General features: G+C 38.4%; 1 protein-coding gene and 1 long non-coding RNA gene across 7 annotated transcripts; one reads left to right on the top strand and one right to left on the bottom strand.

The window, feature by feature from the left end:
• Positions 1-4,007: 4,007 nt before the first annotated feature.
• On the bottom strand, positions 4,008-10,218 carry LOC143860707 (MADS-box transcription factor 14-like). 6 transcript variants are annotated; one of them, XM_077371496.1, is made up of 8 exons: positions 9,950-10,218; positions 7,132-7,210; positions 6,342-6,403; positions 6,151-6,250; positions 5,066-5,107; positions 4,468-4,509; positions 4,302-4,372; positions 4,008-4,244 (listed from the first exon to the last, which is right to left on the bottom strand). In XM_077371496.1, the coding sequence occupies exons 1-7, from the start codon at positions 10,129-10,131 to the stop codon at positions 4,304-4,306; spliced, it is 576 nt and encodes a 191-aa protein (XP_077227611.1). In that variant the 5' UTR covers positions 10,132-10,218; the 3' UTR covers positions 4,008-4,244; positions 4,302-4,303. The 6 variants fall into 6 exon arrangements, with proteins under 6 accessions (XP_077227611.1, XP_077227610.1, XP_077227615.1 ...); XM_077371495.1 differs by having other exon boundaries at positions 4,008-4,232; XM_077371500.1 differs by having other exon boundaries at positions 4,302-4,360.
• A 3,896-nt stretch (positions 10,219-14,114) lies between these two features.
• Positions 14,115-15,518, top strand: LOC143861187 (uncharacterized). Its single transcript, XR_013239937.1, has 2 exons — positions 14,115-14,756; positions 14,886-15,518. It is a non-coding gene; the product is annotated as an uncharacterized LOC143861187 (long non-coding RNA).
• The last annotated feature ends 9,034 nt before the right edge of the window (positions 15,519-24,552 follow it).

Genomic DNA, 24,552 nt, shown 5'->3' with positions numbered 1-24,552 from the left:
TGACGAAAAATTAGTAGATTGTAAACTGTCTGTTAGCTTCTCTTCCTTAATTAGTAGTTAATTCAGCTTGATTATCAATTACCTGTTTTAATTAATATATGAAAATAAAGATCTTCTATTATCTTTGATTCTCTTGTGTAGGACTTGAAGTATAGCAGAGAAAGCAGAGTCTTGGGTGGCTTTGGATGGAAGAAAGATATCTTATTCCTCCTTATTCTTCTGTATTTTCTTCTTTGATGCTCGCCTATCATTTGAGAATGCACGTACGATTCTTGTAACGAATGTTTGAAACATATTACCACAAAAGGTTCATTTTTATGATTCTTATTGCTTTACAAATGTTCTTAATCTGTACTAGTCTTTGAGAACAATATATTTGAATATATCTCGTGAGAAAGTTAATTTGAACATTGAGGAATACTAAACTGAAGGACGCACTTGCAAAAACCAGCCACAAGAGCGCACCCATTGAATCTATGTCATCAAAGTGCACTTACAATACTGCACTGAAAAATGTAAAAGTAATGGATAAATGCACCCATCGGGGTGCCATTGGGACTAGGTTTTGTAAGGGTGCCCTCTTGGTTTTATGAGTCAAGGAACTTGGAGTTTTGTTTAGAATAATGTAAACCAAATCTGAGTATCGTTTTGTAGAGATATGGTGTGGGCTTAAAGTCTAATATTTTTCAAAAAACCAATGATACAATTTTGTGCCTAAAATAGTTTTCTGTTTTTTCTTTGAACCCATTATACTATACCCTTCATTATATTACCCTTAGAAATCCCTAAAATCTCTCCATCACTAAAAGCAACACTAAATCCTTTGAAAATCTCTCTCTCTCTCTCATAAAGGTAAGATGGTGTAAGTTTGAACGGATCATTATTATTCAAAAAGTACTGTACGGACCACACCGTAGGATGATCCAAACCGTCCATTTGATGGGTCACACCATTGTATGATCCAACCGTCCATTTGATGGGCACACCGTTGTATGATCCAAACCATCCATTTGACGAGCCACAACGTAAATAGGTACTGGCCCAAAAATCACTTCCATAGGATGATCCCAACCATCAGATCTATAGCAGTTTCCATAATATGCAGTTCCTCAATAGATCAGAGGGTTGGAATTATCTTATGGAAATGATTTTTGGGCCACATCCTATTTACATTGTGGTCCATCAAATGGATGGTTGGATCGTACAAGGGTGTGCCCATCAAATGAATGGTTGGATCATACTACGGTGTGCCATCAAATGGACGGTTCGCATCATCCCACAGTGTGGCACGTACAATACTTTCTGAAAAATGGACCACACCGGCTTACACCGTATAAAATCTTACAAGAGAGATGTTGCCTCGGTAAGAGAGATTTTTTAGGCTGTGAGTGAGAGATTATAGGGATTTCTAAGTTATGTTCTAAGAGTAAAATGGATAAAAGAAAAAAAAAATTAAAAGCTATTGAGGTGACATTGGTAATTAAGAAATTTTTTAGGGGATTCTTGTAGATACGTTTTTATCTGGTGGGTTTTTAGAAGTTTTCCCTAAAATATATAAAGCCTCATCCCACTTAGATATATCACTTATCTACTATAATAAGCCGGAAGCATTTTTTACTGTTCACCCCTGCCGCGTGTCATCGTCCCCTCCTCCCCCAGCTGCTTTTTGTCTGCTTCTTTACGGTTCAGCCCTCCAACAAATTTTGATTTCCCTCTTTAATTTCAATCTTACCCCATATACATGCAGCTTCTGTGTATACATCCTCTTAAAGAGAAAGATATACACTGTATTTCTGTGTATAGAAAGGCATACGTCCCCTCAATTTACCCCATATACATGCAGCCTCTGTGTATACCCCATTTTAAAGAGATATTTCGGTGTATAGTTATGTCAGAGATGTTTGACTTTTTTCCAGTAATTGTCATAAATTACTATATATTGTTCGTATTTTTTTGGTAATTTAAAAACTTTGTAACCATTTATTGGTAATTTGTCATTGAAAACTTTATAACTTTAGCTTATTTACTTTTTTTTGTCATGATTACTCTGTTTTTTGCTACCAACATTTGCCATCATTTGACATGCGCATCTTTGCACGAGGATCTTTTATTTGTAATTATTACTTTTTTTTTGTGTTTGCTAGCAACAGTTGCCATTCGCATCTTTTCACCCAGAAAATTTCAATCCTACCCCTTGATGCTTTTAACAAAGGCACCCATTATATCAAATAATTTCAATCCTACCCCTCCTTTATGCTTTAACAACGGCACCCATTAAAGCCCTATAATTTCGATCTTACCCCCTCCTTTATGGTTTTTTAATTAAAAAACTATAGGGTGATCTTGACCATCGGATTTAAGATAAGAGGAATTATGGAAACATCTATAGATTGGAGGGCTAGGATCGGCCTATGGAAATGATTTTTGGGGCACAACCTATTTATGTTGTGTTCCATCACATGGACGGTTTGGATCAACCTATGACGTGGTCCGTACAGTTCTTTCTCGGCCCGTGCATCGCACGGGTTTTTTTACTAGTAAGTTATAACCCAGTGAAGAAGCACTGTACCCCAATAAAATATACGATAATAATTAATCTAGGACCATCGACCACTTTGTCTCTCTTTTAGGGTCCTATCCATGGAACACACTGACAACCAAATACTCAAAGATGAGAATAATTAAGCGTAGAAAGAAAATACCCTAGGAATTTTGTCTCACTGATGTCTCAGTTGTTTCCTTTTGTTAAACCATTTTGTTGAGGGATGTGGAGGTGTCATACACACAAAAAAATACCCTAGGGCCTGTTTGGTTTGTAGAAAAGGTCTTTCCACCCTGGAAAAGCTTTCCGGGGAAAGCTTTTCCTTTTCTTTTCTTCTCCGGGGATAAATAACAGTCAAGATGGAAAGACCTATTCATCCAAGATTTCTTTTCCATCTGCAAACAAACAAGAGAAAGCGATAGAAACTTGGAAAAGGGCTTCCTTTCCAGCTCTTTCCACTCCTTTCTTTCAAATAATCTTTAAGTCATTCCTCTAGTTAACTCAAGTTCACCTTCGCACTAAATTTTTTTTTTTTTTTCATACAAATAAGTTCTTAACCATGGTTTTAAAATGATGGTAGCAGTCCACACTAGCAGCATCACATGCAATAAATAAATCTAATAATATCTACTAAAATAATCCAGAAAAAATATGTAGTATCTAAAGCCACCAATTGAAGAAACGGATACCAAAAGTTACTTTATAGATCTTTCTTATTTGAAAACGTTAACAAATAAAAAAAACATTCTTAAGAAAGGATGAGAGTGTTGTTTACCTGTTGTGAGCTTCGCAAACATTAAAAGAGGTAGGTGAGTGATAAAAAAAGGCTTGGATTTACCATCTCCAAAAAGAATAAACAATCTGGGAAACAACTAATTACTCCAAAAACTTAAGATATTAGAGTTGGTGTTATGAGGAAGTCTAAACTGAAGGGAGCCCTTGCAAAAAAGAGGTGAAAGGGCTCTGCCAATGGCTGCACATCACCATCATGTTTAACTTTTCAGCAGTTATTAATGCATGGTGGTGATGTGTAGCCAATAGGAGAGCCCTTTCACCTCTATTTTGCAAGGGCTCCCTTCAGTCTAGAATTCCTCTTTAATTATTTATACTTTAACAACCCCCTCCCCCGAGGCAATAGTTCAGATACCATTTGAAACAACCAATTACTCCAAATCCTGAAATATATTGAGTTGGTGTTATTTAATCACTTAGACTACACAATCCACAATTAGGGGGCAATGAATCCACAATTAGGGAGTCCTCATAAACAGGAGTTAGATCCCCCCTTGCCTAAGGAGAATGATAATAGGAAAATGGTCTGAAACCTAATGGTCCTCTATAGTGGGCCCACACAGGGCCCATCGGCTGGACTTAGCTGCTTTAGGTCCAATCAAACGCAGCCACAACTTCTTTAGAACCTTCGCTCCATATCATCTTGCAAATTAAAAGCAAAAGTAGCACAAAATGCAATGCAACAATGAAGCATGTGGTTTACAACAGCATTCTAAATAGAGAGCACGAGGTCTACAACTTTAAATTTCACATAATAATGACAAACCAAAAGACTTCATGCATAAACAACCATTAGGATTAAGTGTTTAAGCTAATTCTAATGAAATAACAAAACGAAAGACTGATCTACTTCTTGAGATGCAATTAGGAAGATGCCCCATCCTTCAACTGGCCAAGCCTGGAGTTCAATCTAAACTTATCAACTACATGAATAGCTAAGGATTACAGTTATAATTGTGGTGATTACCTTTAGAATGGAGTGCTTGAACTTCCCTGCTTTGTGCTTCTCAAACATAAGCTGGCCTCCTGCAACTTAATCTCCAAAAAAATTGGAAGAGAAAATTAATGGTGAGTGATGAGAAAAATATGAATCTTAACACGCAATAATTCATATGAAGAATTTTGATTCTCACCCTTCTTTGTAAGCATGCATTCTCATCCAATAGAGCTCTTTGCTACAATAATATGATATGGGGAGTCAGTTATGCTACTTGGGATGACTTATGTGCAACAATTTTTCATCCCCTTTTCTTCCCTGGGCCACCTCCTTTTGGTGTGAAGAGAGAGAGTAGTCATAAATACACTGAAGACCCGGAGAAGAAAAGGGGGTGAATATATCACTTCCCTTTTGAAAGGTGTGCTTCAATATTATTTAAAGAAGACATAAAACATAAGTTTTATTACTATAGATTTAACAAAGAGATGCTGATGAGTTTACTCTAAAACTTAAGAAAACTGATCATTTAGCTGAACCCTAACGAGATGAACCAATCACTCTTGGGCTGACCTTAATAGGAAAGCCTACAATATACAACCTCCATTAAAAGAAAAAATAATGAGGAAACAACTACTGAGGAAACTGTAAATTAAAAGAGGAATGCCATTAATAAAACGAACAGTGCAAATATCACTTTTTTCATTCAGGATTGCTACTATGTTTCTATTTTATGATGTATTCCCTCTACTAGCATAGACATCATAGTGAATAATAGTTAGAGGTTAGAGTCTTACCTTCCTTTTCAACGAGCTGATGTCCTCTGAGATTATGTATCTCTGTAGAAACAGACTAAGAATTAGTCTTAATGGATCATTTCCTCAAAGGGAAATGATACATTCGCCCCCTTTCCTTCTGTGGGCCATCCCCTTTAGTGTAAAAAGAGTAGTCATTCATAATTACACTACTAGGGGTGGACCAGAGAAGAAAAGGGTCCGAATATGTCACTTCCATTAGCCAAAAACATATATACCAATGAGCTTATCTCTGAACTAACCCAACTGGTAAAACATGTTCATCAATGTAAACCTCTCAATCACCTCTTAGTTAGCCACAGCCCGAAAATCAGACAGATGGTAAGATCCTAAACATCAGATGTTCAACTGGTGAACTTCTAAAATCGGTCCTAACCATCCAATTGGGCCATCTATTGGATGGGGCATAGACCAAGAATAGGACGATTAGATGATCCTAACCATCCAGTTAATGGGCTTTGCCACAATTAATTTCCTTTGTTGCCCATCCAATGAATGGACTTTGTATGCAATTTTTTAGGACGGTTGGTATTGTCCGATTGGCTGCAATTGGGGGCTATGGACTAAGATTTTTCCAACTGTTGGATCTTTGGTCGTACATTTTTAGGTATGGGGACCACAACTAGTTATCTACAGACGTACGTGATCAATTGTCAAAGATGGTTCCTACACCTAACCTCTGGCTGACCAAGATCGATTGAACGGCTACAGAAAGATCTGATGTAGCAATTTGATGCGGGCATTTCACACGTAGATTATGTTAAAGTACAATAGATTAAACAACACCTTCTCCAACAGCTTAAGCTTTTGGAGTGATTGGTTGTTTCACATGATATCAGAGCAAAGGTCCTAAGTTCAAAACTCCTTGATATTAAAAATCCACATCTAATGGCCAACCTAAAAGAGGGTCCACATGTGCCACGCGTAGGCCAACCCTAAAAAGAGGGGCCACAATTGATGGGGAGTGTTAAAGATTAAATAACACCTTCTCCAACAGCTTAAGCTTGTTTCACATAACATATGCAAGAAGGTTTTTTACAAAGGTAATAACAGATAGATCTCACTGCCTTTTTAGCGCGGATGCGTTCAACTCCATTCTTCACTTGACGCTCCAACTGTTTTAACTCTTTCAGGCTTAAGGACGACAAATCTTCTCCAGTCAAATGCCTTCAAAAAAAAAAACAAAAAACAAAAAAAATAAAATATAAGAATGTTTAAATTTCATTGCATTTGGAAGAAATTTTAGTCGGATTCTTACTTAGCTCTTGCCTCCAAGGAGTCCGCGGATTTCTGTAAGTTGTCAAGTTCTGACCTCCAAAACTGAGATGGAAAAGATGCCATTGTGTGACATTTCTAGCTAGCTAGATTTATAGCTAAAAGGAAAATAATAAAACAGGTGAGAGTTTCTTACAATTCCTTTCTCCAAACCTCAAATTGGGAGTTTGATATTTACATCCCTTTCCTTCAATGGTTTCACCCCTCATTTGCTTAAATATAGGATTAGTGGTTTTCTAAATGGGATTTAAGGCTAACTAAAGTTAATCCCAATTATGGGTCTCGTGTCAGATAGAGTTCTAGTATATGGGAAACCGAACTCTCTCTCCATTATATAAATAAAGGTAGTTGCTTAATGGGAGCATCACACACTAAGATTTAGGGTTTTCTCTTGGTGGTCTTTGTTCTACGAAGTCCATGCCCTAGATTCCATGATTCCAACGATCTACGGACGGTATTCATTGGGACCTCTTCAATGGTAGGATCGCATGCATCCCCGTTATCTCCATTTGATCACGTTTTCCACACTTAAGATTGATTTAATCTAACATTTTCGGTTCCACGAACGACAACGAGAACCATGATCTTTTATATTGAAATTGTTAGAAGCCATTGTATGAAAAATGCAAGGTCTTTCGTACTTCTTTCAATAGATAGAAAGTATGAAAGCATGGTAATATGATACATCTAGGTAGCGTGGGATCATTCTCGGTCAAGTGTATGGATCTTTTGTTGCATTAGGAAAAAGTATGGACTAATAAGCATACTATTACCTCAATGGTATTGTAATGACGATTGTATAAGCTGGGCGCCCCAACCACAGAGCGATACCTCGAGATAATCCTATCAATGCTGTAGTAAGACACAAAAGTAGGCTTAATAATATTTAATTTAAAGCAAAGAAACAATAAAAATGAGTAAAAAAAACAAGAGTATGTTCTAAAATATTCACTTAGGCCATGTACTTCGGCAACCATGGCCTGGTTTTTTTTTTTTTTTCATTAGAATTTAGTTCAACAAGTGGTGAGAGAGGGCAATGGAGGGTGGGAGATGAATAAACTAGAATTCACATTACTGAGGAGGTGGTAAGAAATGGATAGATAGCTTGATTAGAGTTTTTCTTTTACTTGTTTTTCAGCCTTTTCTCACCCTCTTCTCATTCTTGCCCTCTTCGGTCTCTCCATCTCCCAGATTCCCACCCTCCTGAGCCCTCTCCCATCTCACCGCACGTTAAACTAAATTTCCATGGAAGCCAAACTTGGCCTCAGTGATTTTAGCAATTTCCAAAGAATAAGAATCTCTCTCACATATACACACAAACGTGCATCATGCAGAACTATAAAGTAATTAGTATGCATAAGATACCATGACTAAATTTCACTAAGGGGATCTGCTTGGATCTAGGGTAAATATTTTCCGTACACACAAATATTTTCCATACTTTACCCCAGCAAAATCTTTCTTTATTCTCCTTAATGCAGAACTTGATACTGATCAAGGAATGCCCCCACATCCCATGATGTCCTTCGTCTCAAGTTTTTGCCATGAGACCCTTTTAAGGTGAATTAGATGGTAAAATTTAGATTTATTTGTTGGAAAATATTGAGGGTACTGTTGTTAATAGAAAACAGAAACTTGTTGCTTCAAGGCGTGATATCACTTTCCTTAAGACAAGATTCGCCCCCATTAGTAGTATGCAAAGGGGATCCGCGAATTGCCTCAAAGATACAATGAAGCCTAGTAGGGAAGCCCTACTAATGTTTGATGACGCGCAGCACTAGCGGAATCAAACCCGAAATGCCCTTCCGAAATTTCAAGCCTTCGAAAAATTTCTAGATAATGTTTCTGCAGAAAAAACAGTATCTAGAACAGTAAACAAAAGAAAAACAGTATGTAGAAATACTTGGGAATTTTGTAAGAGTGTAGAAGAGAGTGTAAAGTCTGTCAGAATTGCCAATTCGTTTTCCTGTATGAAATGACCGAATTCTGCACATTTTGTAGACCACCTGGTGTCTTTTCAGTGTGAAAAACACCTCTACAGGGCACCTTTCCAAAATGTTTGAAATCTGATCGTTAGATCGCACCCATTGATATTGAACGGTCATGATCGATCCTAGATGTGACTGTTGGTTTGAGTAAAACCTCTCTCCAACCCAGTCATCGTTAGATCAACCATCTATGGTGTGGATCGCACCCCCTTGGCACTTGACCGTTAGGGGAAGGGACACAACTCATTTGATCACACCCTTTGAAGCGCCACTATGCGCCCTATAGCCCATTGCCCACGCGCGCGTGCGTGTGCGAACGGTGCGTTGCACCGTCCCGCGGGTCCAACCAAGGGTTCAACCCAATGTGCAATAAAAAAGTAATAGAAAAGTGTAGTGCTTTATAAGCCCTTCTCTTTCTTTTCTCTCATCCGGTACGGGACTATCGTTTCAACTACACTTCTACAGCCTTTTGTAAAAGCAAATCTTTCCAAGAAAACATTTTCTTTTTCCCAAACGCTTTTGATAAAACATTTTCCAAAACACTAATACATGATTTTGAAAATCCAAAATCACTAACATTATTTTCATACGGCTAGCCATCATGTTATAGTCTTAGGGAATTTCCATGTTCAAAGTAGTATTTAAATAATGCGAACAAGTAGAGATCGATCTCCCCTAGGGTAAAATTGGTGCCTGACACCATCCAATTATGTTACTAAAGAATGAACCTTTGGGAACATATGACTGATCCTATACAAGGTCAAATATGGGTCTCCTGGACCTATTCTACATTGCAACTATAATCAAACCCGATCAGGTCCAAGCTCCGGATTTGATTCACAATTTCCAACAATAACACCTTCAACACCTTATTGATCATGGTTCTAGGATCATCCATTAATCTTGGGACTAAATGCAAATGGAATGATTTATATAATTATATATTTTCCTATTTTAAAAGCTTGTTATGTAAGGTATTTAGAATCATAGTAGGGGAGGAATGATTTATATAATTATGTATTTTCCTATTTTAAAAGCCTGTTATGTAAGGTATTTAGAATCATAGTAGAGGATTGGATCTCCGCTGAGGACGCATGCATTGTTGTTGTTGAACCATGTAAATTTTGTGTGGTTGTGTCTAGCTAAGAGAAATTATTCGATGCCCGACCGTCAAAATCACAAGGGCCCATTGGATTTTGATATGTTCAAAACACTCAAAAAAGGTGTTTTGCCACCTAGCCCTTCAGATTTTGACGGTCGGCCACCATATAAAAACTTCTTTCTTTAATTATATATCTTTTATTTTGCAGGTTATCTGATTGGGTTTTTGGGGTCAAATTTCCTACAGTATTAAAGCTTTTAGGGTTGAAGATTCCAACCCTAGTTTTCTACTTATATACATGATACACACATTTAAGAAACAATATTTGAAAGTTCTAGTTCTAATAGTGTCTTTCTTCACTTTGATAAATCCTTATGTTGCTACTCAAGAATTGAAACAGCCTCTCATATCTAAGTAGAAAAGTCAAAATAAAGGGAGGAATATATTAATATGATGGATAACATTTCACTATACTTAGATGGGTGTGATAGATGTACGTACTCTTCGCTAGCATATTGATAAATTTTCCCTGTGGAGGAGAACATGATGAGAGCAACTTCAGCATCACAAAGGATGGAGAGCTCGAAGGCTTTCTTTAACAGGCCATTTCTGCGCTTAGAGAAGGTGACTTGCCTGTTGCTTGTGTTCTCGATTCTCTTCAACTCCACCTTCCCTCTACCCATGTTTGGATTATCACAAACTTTGATCTGTTCTTTGTGGGGGGTGGGGAATGGAATGAATGAAAACAGAGATACATAGAGCCTTGTGGAAGAAGATTATTATACGAGGAATGAACAAATGAGGTCACTGACACGATACCACTATAGACGCTTGTAAAAAAACCCTTCGGTTTTTCCCTCAAATTATTTCGATGCCACTGGATATTCTTTTTCCTTTAAGGGGCAACATTATTAGTAGTGCTGGCAAAGTAGCAACATTATTAGTAGTGCGCAAACTCAGCTTGTCTTTTCTTCTCTAATTGGCTTGGGAGATCTTTTTGGCATTTGTAATCACTTTTGACAGCTCTTTAAATAATAAAAGACAAGATGGGTTAGGAAAATTATAAAAACATGGTTTGGCTGATGTCATTTCCTTAAAAATAAAGGGAAATGAAATCCCCCCGTCCTCACCGATAAAATCCCCGCTAGAGTAAAAGAGTAGTAATATCTTTAATTATTTCTTGAAATTTTCTCCGAAATTTAAGAGATTTCACTAAAAAAAAATCTCGATTTCGTCAGAAATTCTGCACGAGATAAAATATTCTTCTATTCGATTTCGTCAGATTTCATCCGAAATTTCTAAATTTTGATTTCGGTGAGAACCGAAACGCATTCTGAAGCCGAAATTTGAAACCATGGTAATAAATACAACATGGGGGTGTCCCAATTAAAAAAGGGGGGCGAGAAAATCCTATTTGGAAAATGATATGGAGACTGAGAGTAGCACCGATCAAGGAACCTACAATGAGAATGTGACATTGTTAGTGATTTTGGATTTTTAAAATTATGTATTTTGCATGTTTTAGTGTTTTGGAAAATATTTTATTAAAAACGTTTGGGAAAAAGAAAATATTTTCTTGAAAAAATTTGCTTTTACAAAAGGATGTAGAAGTGTAATTGAAAAGATAGTCCCGTACTGGATGAGAGAAAGGAAAGAGAAGGGCTTATAAAGCACTCTACTTTTCTAATACTTGTTGATTGCACATTGGGTTGAACCCATGGTTGGACCCGCGGGACGGTGCAACGCACCGTTAGCACACACGGGCGCGGCGTGGGCAATGGGCTATAGGGCGCATAGTGGCGCTTTTTTAGGCGCACTTTGCACGTACCCAACGTCGCGAGGAGCGATTGGAGCCTTTAATTTTTCCAGATTTGATCTGCACCGTTGGATCAAGATGAAGGTGGACCGGTCAGTGGGTCAAATGGTTCGTAGGCCCATCAAGCCGAATGGTTCGGTTGGGTTGGGCTTCGGTTCGGGCCTAATGGTCGGCCCAACGGGCCCATAACTCCAACGGTCAAAGAGTGTGATCAAATGGGTTGTGTCCCTTCCCCCAATGGTCAAGTGCCAAGGGAGTGCGATCCACACCATAGATGGTTGATCTAACGATGACCGGGTTAGAGAGAGGTTTTACTCAAACCAATAGTCACCTCTAGGATCGATCAGGATCGTTCAATATCAATGAGTGCGATCTAACGGTCAGATTTCAATCATTCTGGAAAGGTGCCTTGTAGAGATGTTTTTCACACTGAAAAGTCACCAGGTGGTCTACAAAATGTGCAGAATTCAGTCATTTCAGGACAGAAAAACGAATTGGCAATTCTGACAGACTTTACACTCTTACAAAATCCCCAAGTATTTTTACATACTGTTTTTCTTTTGTTTACTGTTCTAAATACTGTTTTTCTGCAGAAACAGTATCTAGAAATTTCTCTAAGGCTTGAAATTTTGGAAGGGCATTTCGGGTTGGATTCCGCTAGTGCTACGCATCATCAAACATTAGTAGGACTTCCCTACTAGGCTTCATTGTATCTTGGAGGCAATTCGCGGATCCTCTTTGCACACTACTAGTGGGGGCGAATCTTGTCTTAAGGAAAGTGATATCACGCTTTGAAGCAACAAGTTTCTGTTTTCTATCAACAACAGTACCCTCATTTTTTTCCAACAGACATGTATACACAAAAAAGTCTGCTTTTGTTGATTTCCCTAAATTTAAGGGTGGCATGCGTCACTTGCGATATTGTGGCGAGAACCCATTTGTTGGGTCCCCTTTTCTGAGGTACTCTCGGTTTCCTTGGCATTACTCTTACACAATCATCTTATTTGGGCCCCCACTATCTACGCAAATTTCTACGTAGGTAAAATCTAAAGGTTACCCTACGAAACATCCATCCGCTCTTCTTTACCTGCAACCTGCAAAAGTGGACGGTCGATTTTCCATCTCTCGCTATCTAACAAGGCAACATCTAACGGATCAAATAGTCAGTAAATATTTACAAAGAAATAATCCCTGCCGTTGAATTTGTGGCTTTGTCGTTTTCCAGCCCGGATTCGACACGTTAGTACGTTACCATGACTTTATGGACTCTCAAGCACGGATTGAATTTCTTTTCGGTCATGAAGCGACGTGGGGTCCCGCAGGATGTCCTCGGCTTACGGAAATACCCCTGAAGAAAATTAAAACTACGAAAAGCCCCCAAAAATGACAATTAAAGAGGGACTGATATCAGCAGAACCATGTTTCGATATTTTCACCAACCCTTCTTGTCTTTAAGTATGTAAAGTGCTGTCGAAGATTCTTACAGTTCCCAAGAAGCTCTCACAAGCCGATTATCAATATCCTTCACAATATTAAAACATGGTTGTGTTGATATCAATATCATTTCCCATTAAAGATCATATTTTTGATAGATGTACTCTTTTCTATTTATCATTAAGTTGTACCCCTCCAGTTGTACGCCAAGTCACGTTTCCACAAGTTGTTCTCGTACAGATTTTTTTTTTTTTTTTCTCTTGCTCAATAGAGTAGAGCTTTACGTGTCGGACACAGGGAGGAGAAAATATTCTGAAGGATATTGATAAGGGCGGTGATAAATTCCCCCCTTCTAGGATGAATTCACCCCGTCTTTTTCATTCAAAATGGACTGTACAGCCCACACCATAGATGATCCAAACTGTCCATTTGATGGGTCACGATAGACCTGGCAAACGGGTGGGTCGGGCAGGTCAACCCGCGGGTGATGCGGGTGCGGGTCCACGGGTCGGGTGAGAAAATGACCCGCATTTTGGCGGGTCAAAATGCTGCAAATATGGGATTGTAATAATTATTTTGATTTGACAGCCTCTATTTTTCCTTTAATTGTCATAACCTCCGATATGTGATTTGGTATTTTTTTTCGTAATTTTAAAATTTTATAACCCTTTCTAGGTAATTTTTCATTCAAAACTTTGTAATTTAGCTAATTTACTTTTTGTGGTGTGATGATTACTTTTTTACATTTTCTAGGAACGTTTTAGCAACATTTGGATGCGCGCATTCTGCATACACAAAGGCCACTTGCCGAGAAATTGCCAAAGGAGAAGCTTGATAGCAAATTCTAATAAAATAAAAACCACATTTAAATGTTATCAACACTACTGGGCACTCTCACTTTATGTATGGCGCACACCATAGGATGATCCAAACCGTCCATTAGTTGGGCCATAGCCTAAATAGGTTATGCTCCAAAAATCATTTCCATAGGATGATCCTATCCCTCCAATTTGAATGTTAGAGGGTTGATCCTAACCCTCTATAGATCGGAGGGTTAGAATCAACCGATGGAAATAATTTTGGGGCATAACCTATTTAGGGTATGGCCCATCTAATGGACGGTTTGGAACTTTGAATAATCCTACGGTGCAAGACATACCGTACTTTTTATAAAGTGAGGAGTTACTCATAAAAAACAAACAGCAGTGATGATAACATTCTCAAAAAGATTAAAAAATACTGTAAAAATGCGGGTGCCCGCGGGTTGACCCGACCCGACCCGTGTTTTTGCGGGTTGGGTCACCCGCGGGTTGGTTTTTGACGGGTCACGGAAACTTAGACCCGTGCCCGCAAATTTGCGGGTGGGCCGGGTCGACCCGCGGGCACGGGTCACTTTTGCCAGGTCTAGGTCACGATGTAACTAGATTGGTCCCAAGATACTGCAATCGAATGTTAAAGGCAATGAATAGACCAAAGATGACGTATCCCCTACATCGCGATGCAGCGGAAATGCGTTCGTCGCCAATGTCTCCGCCTTTGGATCAACTGAGTGGTCCAGATTAAGAGTTATGAAAAACCTGTAGAAGAGGTAGCCGGTAACCCTCTTTCTCGTGTCGGACATTTCCTCATTCCTCTTCATCTTCTTCCCAGGAATTTTTGTCTCTCATCTATAGCAGTTTATGAAGCAAAGACCAGACGCGCAAGTATTACGCAGCAATTTCTGGGCAAAGGAAAGAGGTTGGGATCTAACCGTTGTTTCCATTTTCTCTATGTGAATATGTAGAGAACATTGATGGTAGCAGAGATTGAGGTAAGCTGTTCTGGATTAACGTTTAGGCACTGTGTGTTTTGGATTTTAAGGGCACGTTTGGCTGCCATGAAATTTTTTCTTGGAATTTTAGCTTACCCAGGTGATGGACTAACTGATGAGAGGGTGAGAAAAGTCTGAAACCAGTAACTTGACGTGTGCAGCGGCTTTTGCCTTGCGGGCCTTATACATCTCATATTTCTCGACCACAACTAACCTGTTTACCCGTTGGATCATTCCCTTAACAGTAGGTGTGTTCCAACGTATGACTGTTCATTTGCATTCCAGATGTTTGACAAAATGTCTACCTGAACTGTTGCAACTACTAACCTCTGGATATGATCATTCCTAAAAATTGTTGTTATTCATCTATATTGTAGCCCCTGGTAGTTTACTTCTGCTACATAGCTGGAGAAAAAAATAGGTGCTGAAATTGGTTGCTTATATGAAGCCTGTAGTGGCTAAGAATTGGCTAATGTTAGTGGCTGTGAATAGGCACGCAGTGCCTGTTGATATGCCTAGCTTTGGCACAAAGGAGAACAACACCCGAAAACTGGGTATGTAGAGCTCAACAATAATTAGTTGGGTGACTGGGCCTTCAACATGATGGAGAACACCAAGCGAATTCACTCCGTCAAAACCGCCTTGAACACGGTGTTTGCTGCAGAATATTGAATACGGTCTGCTTTTCCCGAACAATTTTGGCCTTCGAAACGAAGATACGTTGAATTGGGGAAGAAAGAGTTCTGATTTCTACACAAGCTGCAACTCTTGATGGGTTTTCTGTTTCAAGGTTGAGGTTTCCTCCTTGACAATGAGAGGAAAATTAATACTCTGGGTCTCTCGGGTTGGTAAATGTGTATTAAGGGATGATGTAATGGCTGTTACACCAGTGGGACACCTTGTCCATGCAATTCAATACGATTACAGTACTAATAAAAGAATATTTTTGTTCTTATTGCTTGTAGTCATGTGGGTTTAGTTGAAAAAAGAGCAGTATTATTTTTATCCAATGGTTAGCTATAACAATGCATAACCCAATGTTCATCACTAGTTGTGCATGGTTGATCTACTTGGTTGTAGTGGTTGATGGGCTGATTCATGAAACACAAGAGTTAATTAATAGAGGAAGCAGATTCGGGCAGACACAAGTGTCAGGTTGTTTGCACATTCTAAAAAATTTGCTGAAGCTCTATGTCTGAGAACAAATTCAAGGTAATGGAAATGCTAGTTTTAAATTTGAGCATAGCTAGTATTTCAGTACAACAACACCTGCTTGTTCATGTGTTTCTGTGTTTGTACCTGCCTTTGAAAACTCACAAAGCTAAAATTGGTAGCTTAAGAATATTCTGTCCGTTAAGCATTTGTTCTTTGCTTGGGTGTAAGCATTTGTTCTCACCATTGAAAAAAAACATTTGTTCTTTGCTTGGGTGTAAGCTTGGCACACAATTGGAAGCTAGAAAAACTCATTTCTTTAGTGCAGAAATTTTGAATTAGGCGACCAATTTCAGCCGGGTCAGCTATTCACATGGTATCCCTGCTAACACACTGCATCAGAGGGATCATTAGCTTACCCTCAACCATGCTCATTTGCAGCAGAGGATTTATTTATATTGTTAATGAAATTGCAACCCATGGATGCACACCTACAAACAGTTTTTATATTTCTCTTTTGAGTCCTTTTTTTTTTTTGAAAGACAATCTTTTATTAATTTATTTTTTCAGATGTGGGTGCATATCTGCATAATCACTTCTATTAATTTGGGATGCCATGCCATTAGACCGTCCTTGATTCAATTATATTTTTCATTAACAATAAGGGAAAAAAATAACAGGATCTCACAATCATTGAACATGCCTGAGGGGGTGGTCTCTCAAAGTTTGCTCAACAAGTTCATATAGTTAATGAACTCATATCAAAGCGAAAGGAGAAGCCTTGTATAAACAAATTTTGATCGACAACCTATCATTTCTTCCTAGGAATTCTGGTAGTCCAGCGAGCATTACATGACTATAGTAAGTCAAATTCAATTAAAAACAGCATCTCCAATGAGCTGAGCTCCCAATCCAATAACTCTCAGTTTGAAGAATTCGTATGGAATCAGGTGTTGTTGATGGCTAACAAAAAGGGATATTTAATGGCATGAAACACCACACAAAACAGAACTGAAATGAAACAGAATCCGTATGTATATGTTCAGGCTTATGTAATGGCTGTTGTTGATTATAGGACTCTAGGTTTAAAGGTCATTTAAAGAACTAGTGTTCTTCAATTGATCAAGAAGGGCTACTTCGGAATTCAGCTCAGCACTGGTGTTTGGGTTAGCTAATAAAATTTTGGACGAGCTCTTAAGTCTTGAACTAACACTACAGTACCTCTGAACTTGCAGACTTTAAAAATTGATCTAGTGGTAACAAGCCTGATATCATCTCTTTCCTTTGTTCTTTTTTTTTTTTAAATTTTCCTATTCAACACACAACCAAACAGTCATTTAACCAAGCATTCATTAGACTCAATTTAGGCATTGGTTCTGTTGCCTGGAACTCCTTTCTTGAGAAAAATGAATTCATATTAAAATGTCTTCCTCTCAATGAATGTCAAGCAAATCAAGTTTTTTATAAGTGACTTTCAATAGCAAAGTTCTTAATAGAAAAACAACACCATGCCAAGGGTAGCTTCCACAAAGAAATTAATATTCAGCCCTGATTAAAAGCATCTCAAGATTTGTAAAGTTAAGAAGCTTTACATTAATCTCTTACACCATTAACGATGTAGATTAAGTATAGATGGAAGTTGGAATTCTGCACTCTCTGAGGAATTTTCACAAGCAATTGGTGGGCTCGTTCAAATTTCATGTAGCACCCTCAATTCAAGTTCCTACGATTCAACCATTTGAAAGTAGGTTAATGGAAACAGTGAGGGGGTGCGCAGTTGGTATGCACAAGCAAGTTACCCACACACTAATCTACAGCGTTAGCATGCCCTTAATTCCCCACACAACAAAAAATCGGTCTATTCGTCAATTGAAGATCCAATTGTAAGATGCATCCGAATCAATGCAAATCATAAAGAAACCTTTCAGCACACGATCTTGGGGCATGATCGTTATTAAGCAGTGCAAATCATGCCTACCACTCTAAGGGGCCGTTTGGATACTAGATTTTATAATTCATGATTGTAGAATCTTGGATTTTACAAGCTAAAACCTAGATTTTATAATCTAAATCATGGATTTTATTGCAAAGGCTATGCAAATCATAAAAAGGAGATCCAATAGTACCTGGTCGAGACATATGCGGGAAACTAATCACTAGGGCTGAAAATGGGCTCTCCAATTGTAACGGGCTTGCTCTGATTTGGGTCAGGTTTGGCCTAGCTTAACTTCATACAATTGTTTCCTTTGTTTGGGCCTTGGGCCTGTTTGGAAATCTCAATTAATATGGGCCTTATCTTGTCTTGGGAATAGTCCCAACCAGTGAAGAGCTAGGCCTCACCATGAGCTCAAGCCAAAATCATAAAAATTGAAAATAGCCTTTCACATGCTAAACTGGACAGGGTCTAAGAAGTATTGGTTGGGTCATCCCAAAAGACGTTAAACTTTGGGTCCAAGAGGAAGCCCAAAAGCTTAATTTGGGCCTAACTAAAGTCACCCATCAATCTAATGGGTTGGGTTTTGGAACCCTTTAACCCTACTGGGCTAGGAATATAGTTTGCAAAACGTGTTTAACGGCAAAAACAACCAAGCAATAATGATGGCTATAAAATATATTTACTCAAAAAATGTCAAAAAAAAAAAAAAATTCTCATAACATGTTGGACTTTGTGTCCAAAAAATAGAACAGGCCAATTTTGGGCTTATTTTACAGCCCATCAAATAAATGGGCCGGCCCATGGCAGCCTACCAACTGGTCTTGATTAGAGATTGATCCAATAAAGCCCTTCAAGGCCAAATCTTTCATTTTTCGGTCCCCTTGCGTCCTTCTAGATTTTCGATTGTTAACCCCTTGAGCTCTTTTTCTTTAGTAGTGTTTTATCTATCTTTTGTACTCATTTAGTAGTGTTATACATATATTATGTTGTTGCATATTTTTACTAGCCTTTGCAAAGGGGTTGGGCCCAGCTTTACCAGGTTGGGCCCGTCTACACGGGCTTGGTAAAACTTTCATTGAACTCGATCTTGCCCGTTCACAACATAGTCTTGGAGGTTAATCATTAAGTGTCTTTGGGCCTACCTTGTTCAAAGATCTAAATAATTCAACTGTGCCTCCGTAAGCCCTGGGGTGAATTCACCACCGGTCACATATTTTTCATGTATACCGGCGCGATTAAACATGGGCTATTGCCCCTGTGTATTTTTTTTCATCATCCAATTGAAGGTTCTTGATCAAATGGTTAGGATCATCCCATTAGAATAGTTATTTGATCCATCCAGAGTTTACAATAGGGTCCACGTGTTGGATGATCAAGATCAACCAAGGGCTTTGATCAGGAATCCCTCTTATTTTTCAAACCTAGCAAAATACTTGGCATGCCACTTTCTCAGTAGAGTTGTCATGCTGCAATTAACGTTGGATGCACTTGAATTGCAGGACCAAAAGGTCCACTAAGATTACCCACTACATAGTGGGCATCAACTTTAAGTCTTAAACCCATTGCTCTCCTTGCCCCCTAATCTCGTCGTGGACACCTTTTCTATTGGTGGGGATGAAAAGGAAAGAGACTGAGTAAAGGGCATGTTTGGCAAACGTGAGAATACATTCCATGGAATATTAGGGGGAGAGGGAGAGAGAGAGAGAGAGAGAGAGAGCATGAAAAGCCCCTGAAAAACAGGAATCCAATTTGTAAGCACTTGAAAAACAGGAAAAAAAAGAAGAGAATTAATATGATGCCCGACCGTCAAAAAATCAAGGACTAGGGGCTTATTTTTTTCACCTTTTTTAGGGATTTATATGCCCTCCACTCCTTCCCTCTCAAGTTTCTCCCTCTCCTAACTTCTTGTCTCTTTATCTCACAATTGAGCCTACGAATATTCTATGGAATAATTTTTCATAGTTGCCAAATGGCCCAAACACTCGTCTGATCCACAATAAGAGGCAGCTTTTGACTTCCACAAGGATCATGTACGTGAAATTTAGACGGTTGATTTTTGTAGAACATCATGACCCCGCTCACACGGTCTTTTGCTTCCATGTGTAAAACCTAGGACTACAGAAATCATTGGTGTAGCTTCTCTTAACAGATCAAGGGATTTTCAAGATGGCATTCAATTCCTTATAAGCCCGTCCACATCAGTTGATTTTTCTAATGTGGGATCTTTGCTTTCGTCTGGAACCACTTATTATCGTAATATTGGGGTGGATTAACATCTTTGGAAGACTTACGGTCGACCTACATCAAAGTAGTAGATGAAGACATGTTATCCTTATGAATTGTAAAACCTTGAAGAGAAGAAATTTCAAACCTACATTGCTAGGTCCAAGCTTTAATCCGCTTTTACCGTTGAAAGAGATGGGTGGAAGGTTTTTTTTGGATAAAAGTTATCAAGGTTTCCGAAATGGTGGTGTTTCCAAAATGGGTATAGATGAGTTAGAACTAACTCAAAGTATGTACAGATCTTGAAGATAAGCTTTCTTTTTCACAGATAAGGGATAAAGACACAATGAAAAGGACAAGAGGAATTACGTGTACTTTCTGTGGTGAAGACTACTGGTAAAAGTACTAGTGGGACTAGCAATTTAGTAATGATCCCGTTAATATAATTGAGATAAGCATCTTGTGCACTATTTGTGGGTGACTAGTGAGGGAGAGAAAAGCATAGGAAACCTTCTCATCTCTTTGTAAATAGTGAACATAGACACTAGATCAAACCATATAAATTTTGATGTGTTTTGTGTTTCTCCTTGATTTATAGAACAAAACCATTCATCTTTTCAACCCAGCAATGGATGGTTCATATACCAAAAATCTCCTACATAACATGCAATCCTAATCCATTCTTCTTATTTGTATCCTAAAACTCTATTTAGTGGAGCTTTTCGCCCCATTTCTTTGCTCAGACCTTAAAACAATGGAGAAAATTTTGGGGGCATTTGTAATCTTCTTTGTTGGATTAATTTGGCATCTTTGGTTAGTTGTGAGTTCAAGAAGAGAAATCTTTCATGTGATAGGACATGATTTTGTCTCTAATGTACTTGAAAATTAGGTGTGTGCAAGAATATGATCCGAAAATGCATCCCGATGTGAGGATAATCAATTATTGAGCTTCCCATATCCATAACAACTCCAAAAGGAGAAGATTCCCCCATTGAATAGGTTTTGTTCTTGTATCCTTTCCATCAAAGCATCTCTACTTAAAATGCTCTTAATAAGAAGTATTACTAGTTAATCCACTAAGCTTAAAGTTGCTCCCAAATATGTTACATGTTAGAGGGTTGTTTTGAGTGAAGAGAAGACACATGCTAGATTTAAATATCTCGGTCTCAATTAATATTTAAAGACTCCCAGAGTCAATCATCGTACTGCCTCAGCCCAGTCATACCACTTAGATGATTTCCTATTTGAATCTGAGTTTTATGCTACTAAGTTAATGAGAAACACCTTTGACTTTATCAAATTTGGGGACATCAGTGACTGAATTGCCCGAGTAGGTTAGGATTTACATTGGTTGAGTTCTTGTCAGACTCTGAGTTTTTAAACACTAGTATTTTGAGTTCATACATCTGGTATGATGATGCTTCGATGTTCCATCTAAGGATGATGTTCACTGAAATATTTGTTGATGGTCAAAACAACTCTCTCCCGGAGTCTGAGAATCTCTTGATTAATCTGCCTCGTCATTAAAAGTGACTGAGGAGGTGCTTGAGTTGACTAGAGAGAGGGGGGGGGGCGGGGGGGGGGGGGGGGGGGGGGGGGGGGGGGTGTTGATAAAAAAATTAAGAACTAGAGGAGTACCTATAAGGAATGTGATCAAGCTAATTAAAAGCAATAGACCAGTACAAATTATGATTTTGAGGGGATATCTCAATTGCCTTGATTGTTTCAGACTTAACTTCTGTTAAGAGTCATGCTTGTGCAATAAGGCCACATTTGGATACCCACAAGATTTAGATTTGGATTTCTCACATTTGCAGCTGAGATTTAGAATTGGATCAGATCCTTAGATTTCCAATTCAGCCACAACAGTGAAAAAAAAAATCTAATTTTCAAATCTGTTCTGCAAGACATTCATTGGAAATCAATATTTGTGGTAATTACCTTCACCCTCTCTGCTGTTCGACCTTGTTGCTGTAGTAGCGAGACCACCGCCGCTCTCTCTCTCAATTTGTAAAGGATGTGGGCAATGTGATGGTTACTACTCGGTGCGGTGGGGGAGAAGACGCTCTCATATTACAATGTTAATAATCTCTAATTTCCCTCATCTCACGTCGAAGTCACATACTAACACTTCCCAAATCTGTTGATTCCGATTTCTTAACACCCATTATAAAAAATCGTACAAAAATAAGAAAATAAAGCCCTAAAAACGAATGGTCCCAAAATGTTGAGTTATGTTTAAACCTACCCAAAATAATTAGAGGGGTGCAAAATCGCGTTCTCTTCTCAATTTAGGGTCTTACACATACGCCATTTTAACAAAAAGTACTCAAACTAGGAATCTTTTGCGCGTTGATTTGTTGAGACATAACTTCTAACAATAAAAACAAGAGCACGAAAAAGGGGTGTTTCTAAGTTTCTGCCCACATGGGAACGACCCACATCTCTAAAGCCTAACGTCCTTCGAACCGGTCCTACTGACGTGGGGGAGGGGTGGGGAAGAGAAAAAGGGGGGTGTCATTAAATGAGGCAATGGGTGGCAGAAGACGTAAAGGAGAGACGATTCCTATTTTGTGTGTAATCTTGGGAACTCTTTTTTACTGGCCACACAATGCCAAGCCAAAAATGGACATGACATCCTTAAAGCCTATGCACCATACGAATATTATTGGTCCACGTGTCGCTGCCAACTGAAGTTGATGGTTTTTTATGATATGACATAACCTTAGATAAGTTTTTATCTCTCTCTCTCTCTCTCTCTCTCTCTAACAATGAGGTTAAATATTCGGGTGTCAATAGACCGAGATGGTCCAATGGATTTGCGCACATCAGTCCAAAATACCCCCGATGCTCGCTGATATATTTGGATAGGGGGGTCTCGCCCCACCAACGCAATTCAAACCCATGCATCCGGTGAGCCCACCATTTTGTCTCCTATTTTGATGGGGAATGTCCCACAACCTCCACCCGAGCCCATGTGTATGGTGGGGCCCACAATGTTACACGTCATGTGTTTGATGGGATGACCCCAATTTTTTTTTTTTTTACACCCATGCATAAGGCAGTATATATAGAAATGATATTCTCACACCCTTGGTTCAAGATATTTATCATTAACTGTCATATGTATTTTGTCTTTTATAAGATAATTTTGTATTTTCACATATAAGGACATTTTGGTCTTTTTCAATGAGTAAAATAAATCTGCCATGGGTATTTTGGTCACAAATTGATGGCATGACCAGATTTGCAAAATTCCAACAAATGTGGTAACGCTGTTTGCAGATTTTCAAACTAGAAGTCTCCTTTTTGGCAAATAAAGCGAAGTAGAAGACTTCTTCTCCTTTCTTTCTTCTTCCCTCACCTAACCTGCACGAGGTAAGTTGGACCGAGGATACTCTACTAGTCATCCGGTTCCAAATGGATTGTGACCGAAACTCATTATTAAGTAAGAAAACTCTGAAAAGGATCGGACAGATAAGGGATTCAAACGGATCCTAACCAAGACATAAAACTAACAGCCATTTTTAGGTTAATCATGTGTCACATGAACATGATCAGGTCCATTTCAAGTCCTCACCATTTTCTTCACCTTGATCTGATGACAAGTCCCTTGATTTATTTGGTCTCATGGTTTTGTAGATTGAAACAATACCATTGATTTTTGTAGGCCTTAATCTTACCAATGGGATGTGATTTCAATTCGGATTCGCCATATATCAAGGCTCATAATTATTTACACAAGTCACCATGTTTATAGTTGTATAGAATTCATCCTAATGGTGGTTGTGGTTGCGTCTTCAGCTAATTAATTTAAGGACATCTTTGGCTACACCAAAAAAAAATAATCAATGGTATTATTTAATGGATCTGGTTGCGGTCCCGCCTAACCCCTGCTTAATTACCAAAAAAAAAATAAAATAAAAAATTCATTGAAATTATTTTTTCTTTTATTGGTTGGATATAGGACAAAAAATCTTTCATTGGAATTTTTTTTTTCTTTATATGGATATTATTTTCATGAAATATATGTCGCGGAGTTAAAAATTTTCACTGGAGTCGTTCATTTCAAGGTTTTTATTAAACTTTTACCTGAGGAAATGGGTGACCAAACATCTAAAATTTAGGTTATCAATGATATCTTATTTCAAGAAAACTTTTCATTGTATACAAAAATGCAAGCAGGCTTTGTAATGGCTGAAACTTTAGGTTACCGTGGTGATTTTTGAAGTAGTAATGCTCAAATTTATGAGACATAATTCTGTTCATAGGCAACTCACTTTCATTCCCTTTGGTTTCTCTGATTTATTTTATTTCTTGATTTTGTTTTTTGCATATGTATCTTTAATTTCCTACTTTGGTTTTAACACTGTAGATAATTTGATTTGAAATAGCCAATTTTTCCATTTCATGGTCAACATTACAAGATACATTTACCTTTGTAAATGCAGCCCACATCTATTCTTCTTTTATTGGTATCGGGGAATACTACTTCCCTTCGTCTCTATGCATCAAGGCATGCTTCAGCATCATTTTCTGTGCTGAACTAAGAATTGATCCATCTGCATATGTTTTTTGAGAGTCGGTTTCTTATTTATACTACAGGAACAGTGCTATCCAATAGAATCGGGGCATGACGGTGAATCTGGAAAGCAAGACATACTTTTTAAGACAATCTTCTTCTTTTTTCCCTATGACGTAGGATGTCCCCACCCTACGTCCCCACCCCCGTT

This window comes from Tasmannia lanceolata, unplaced genomic scaffold, assembly GCF_043159265.1.
Source record: "Tasmannia lanceolata isolate RefF3 unplaced genomic scaffold, GAP_Taslan_0.1 ptg000037l, whole genome shotgun sequence".
In the NCBI taxonomy this organism is placed as follows: domain Eukaryota; kingdom Viridiplantae; phylum Streptophyta; class Magnoliopsida; order Canellales; family Winteraceae; genus Tasmannia; species Tasmannia lanceolata.
This window is presented reverse-complemented; position numbering and strand designations above follow the sequence as displayed.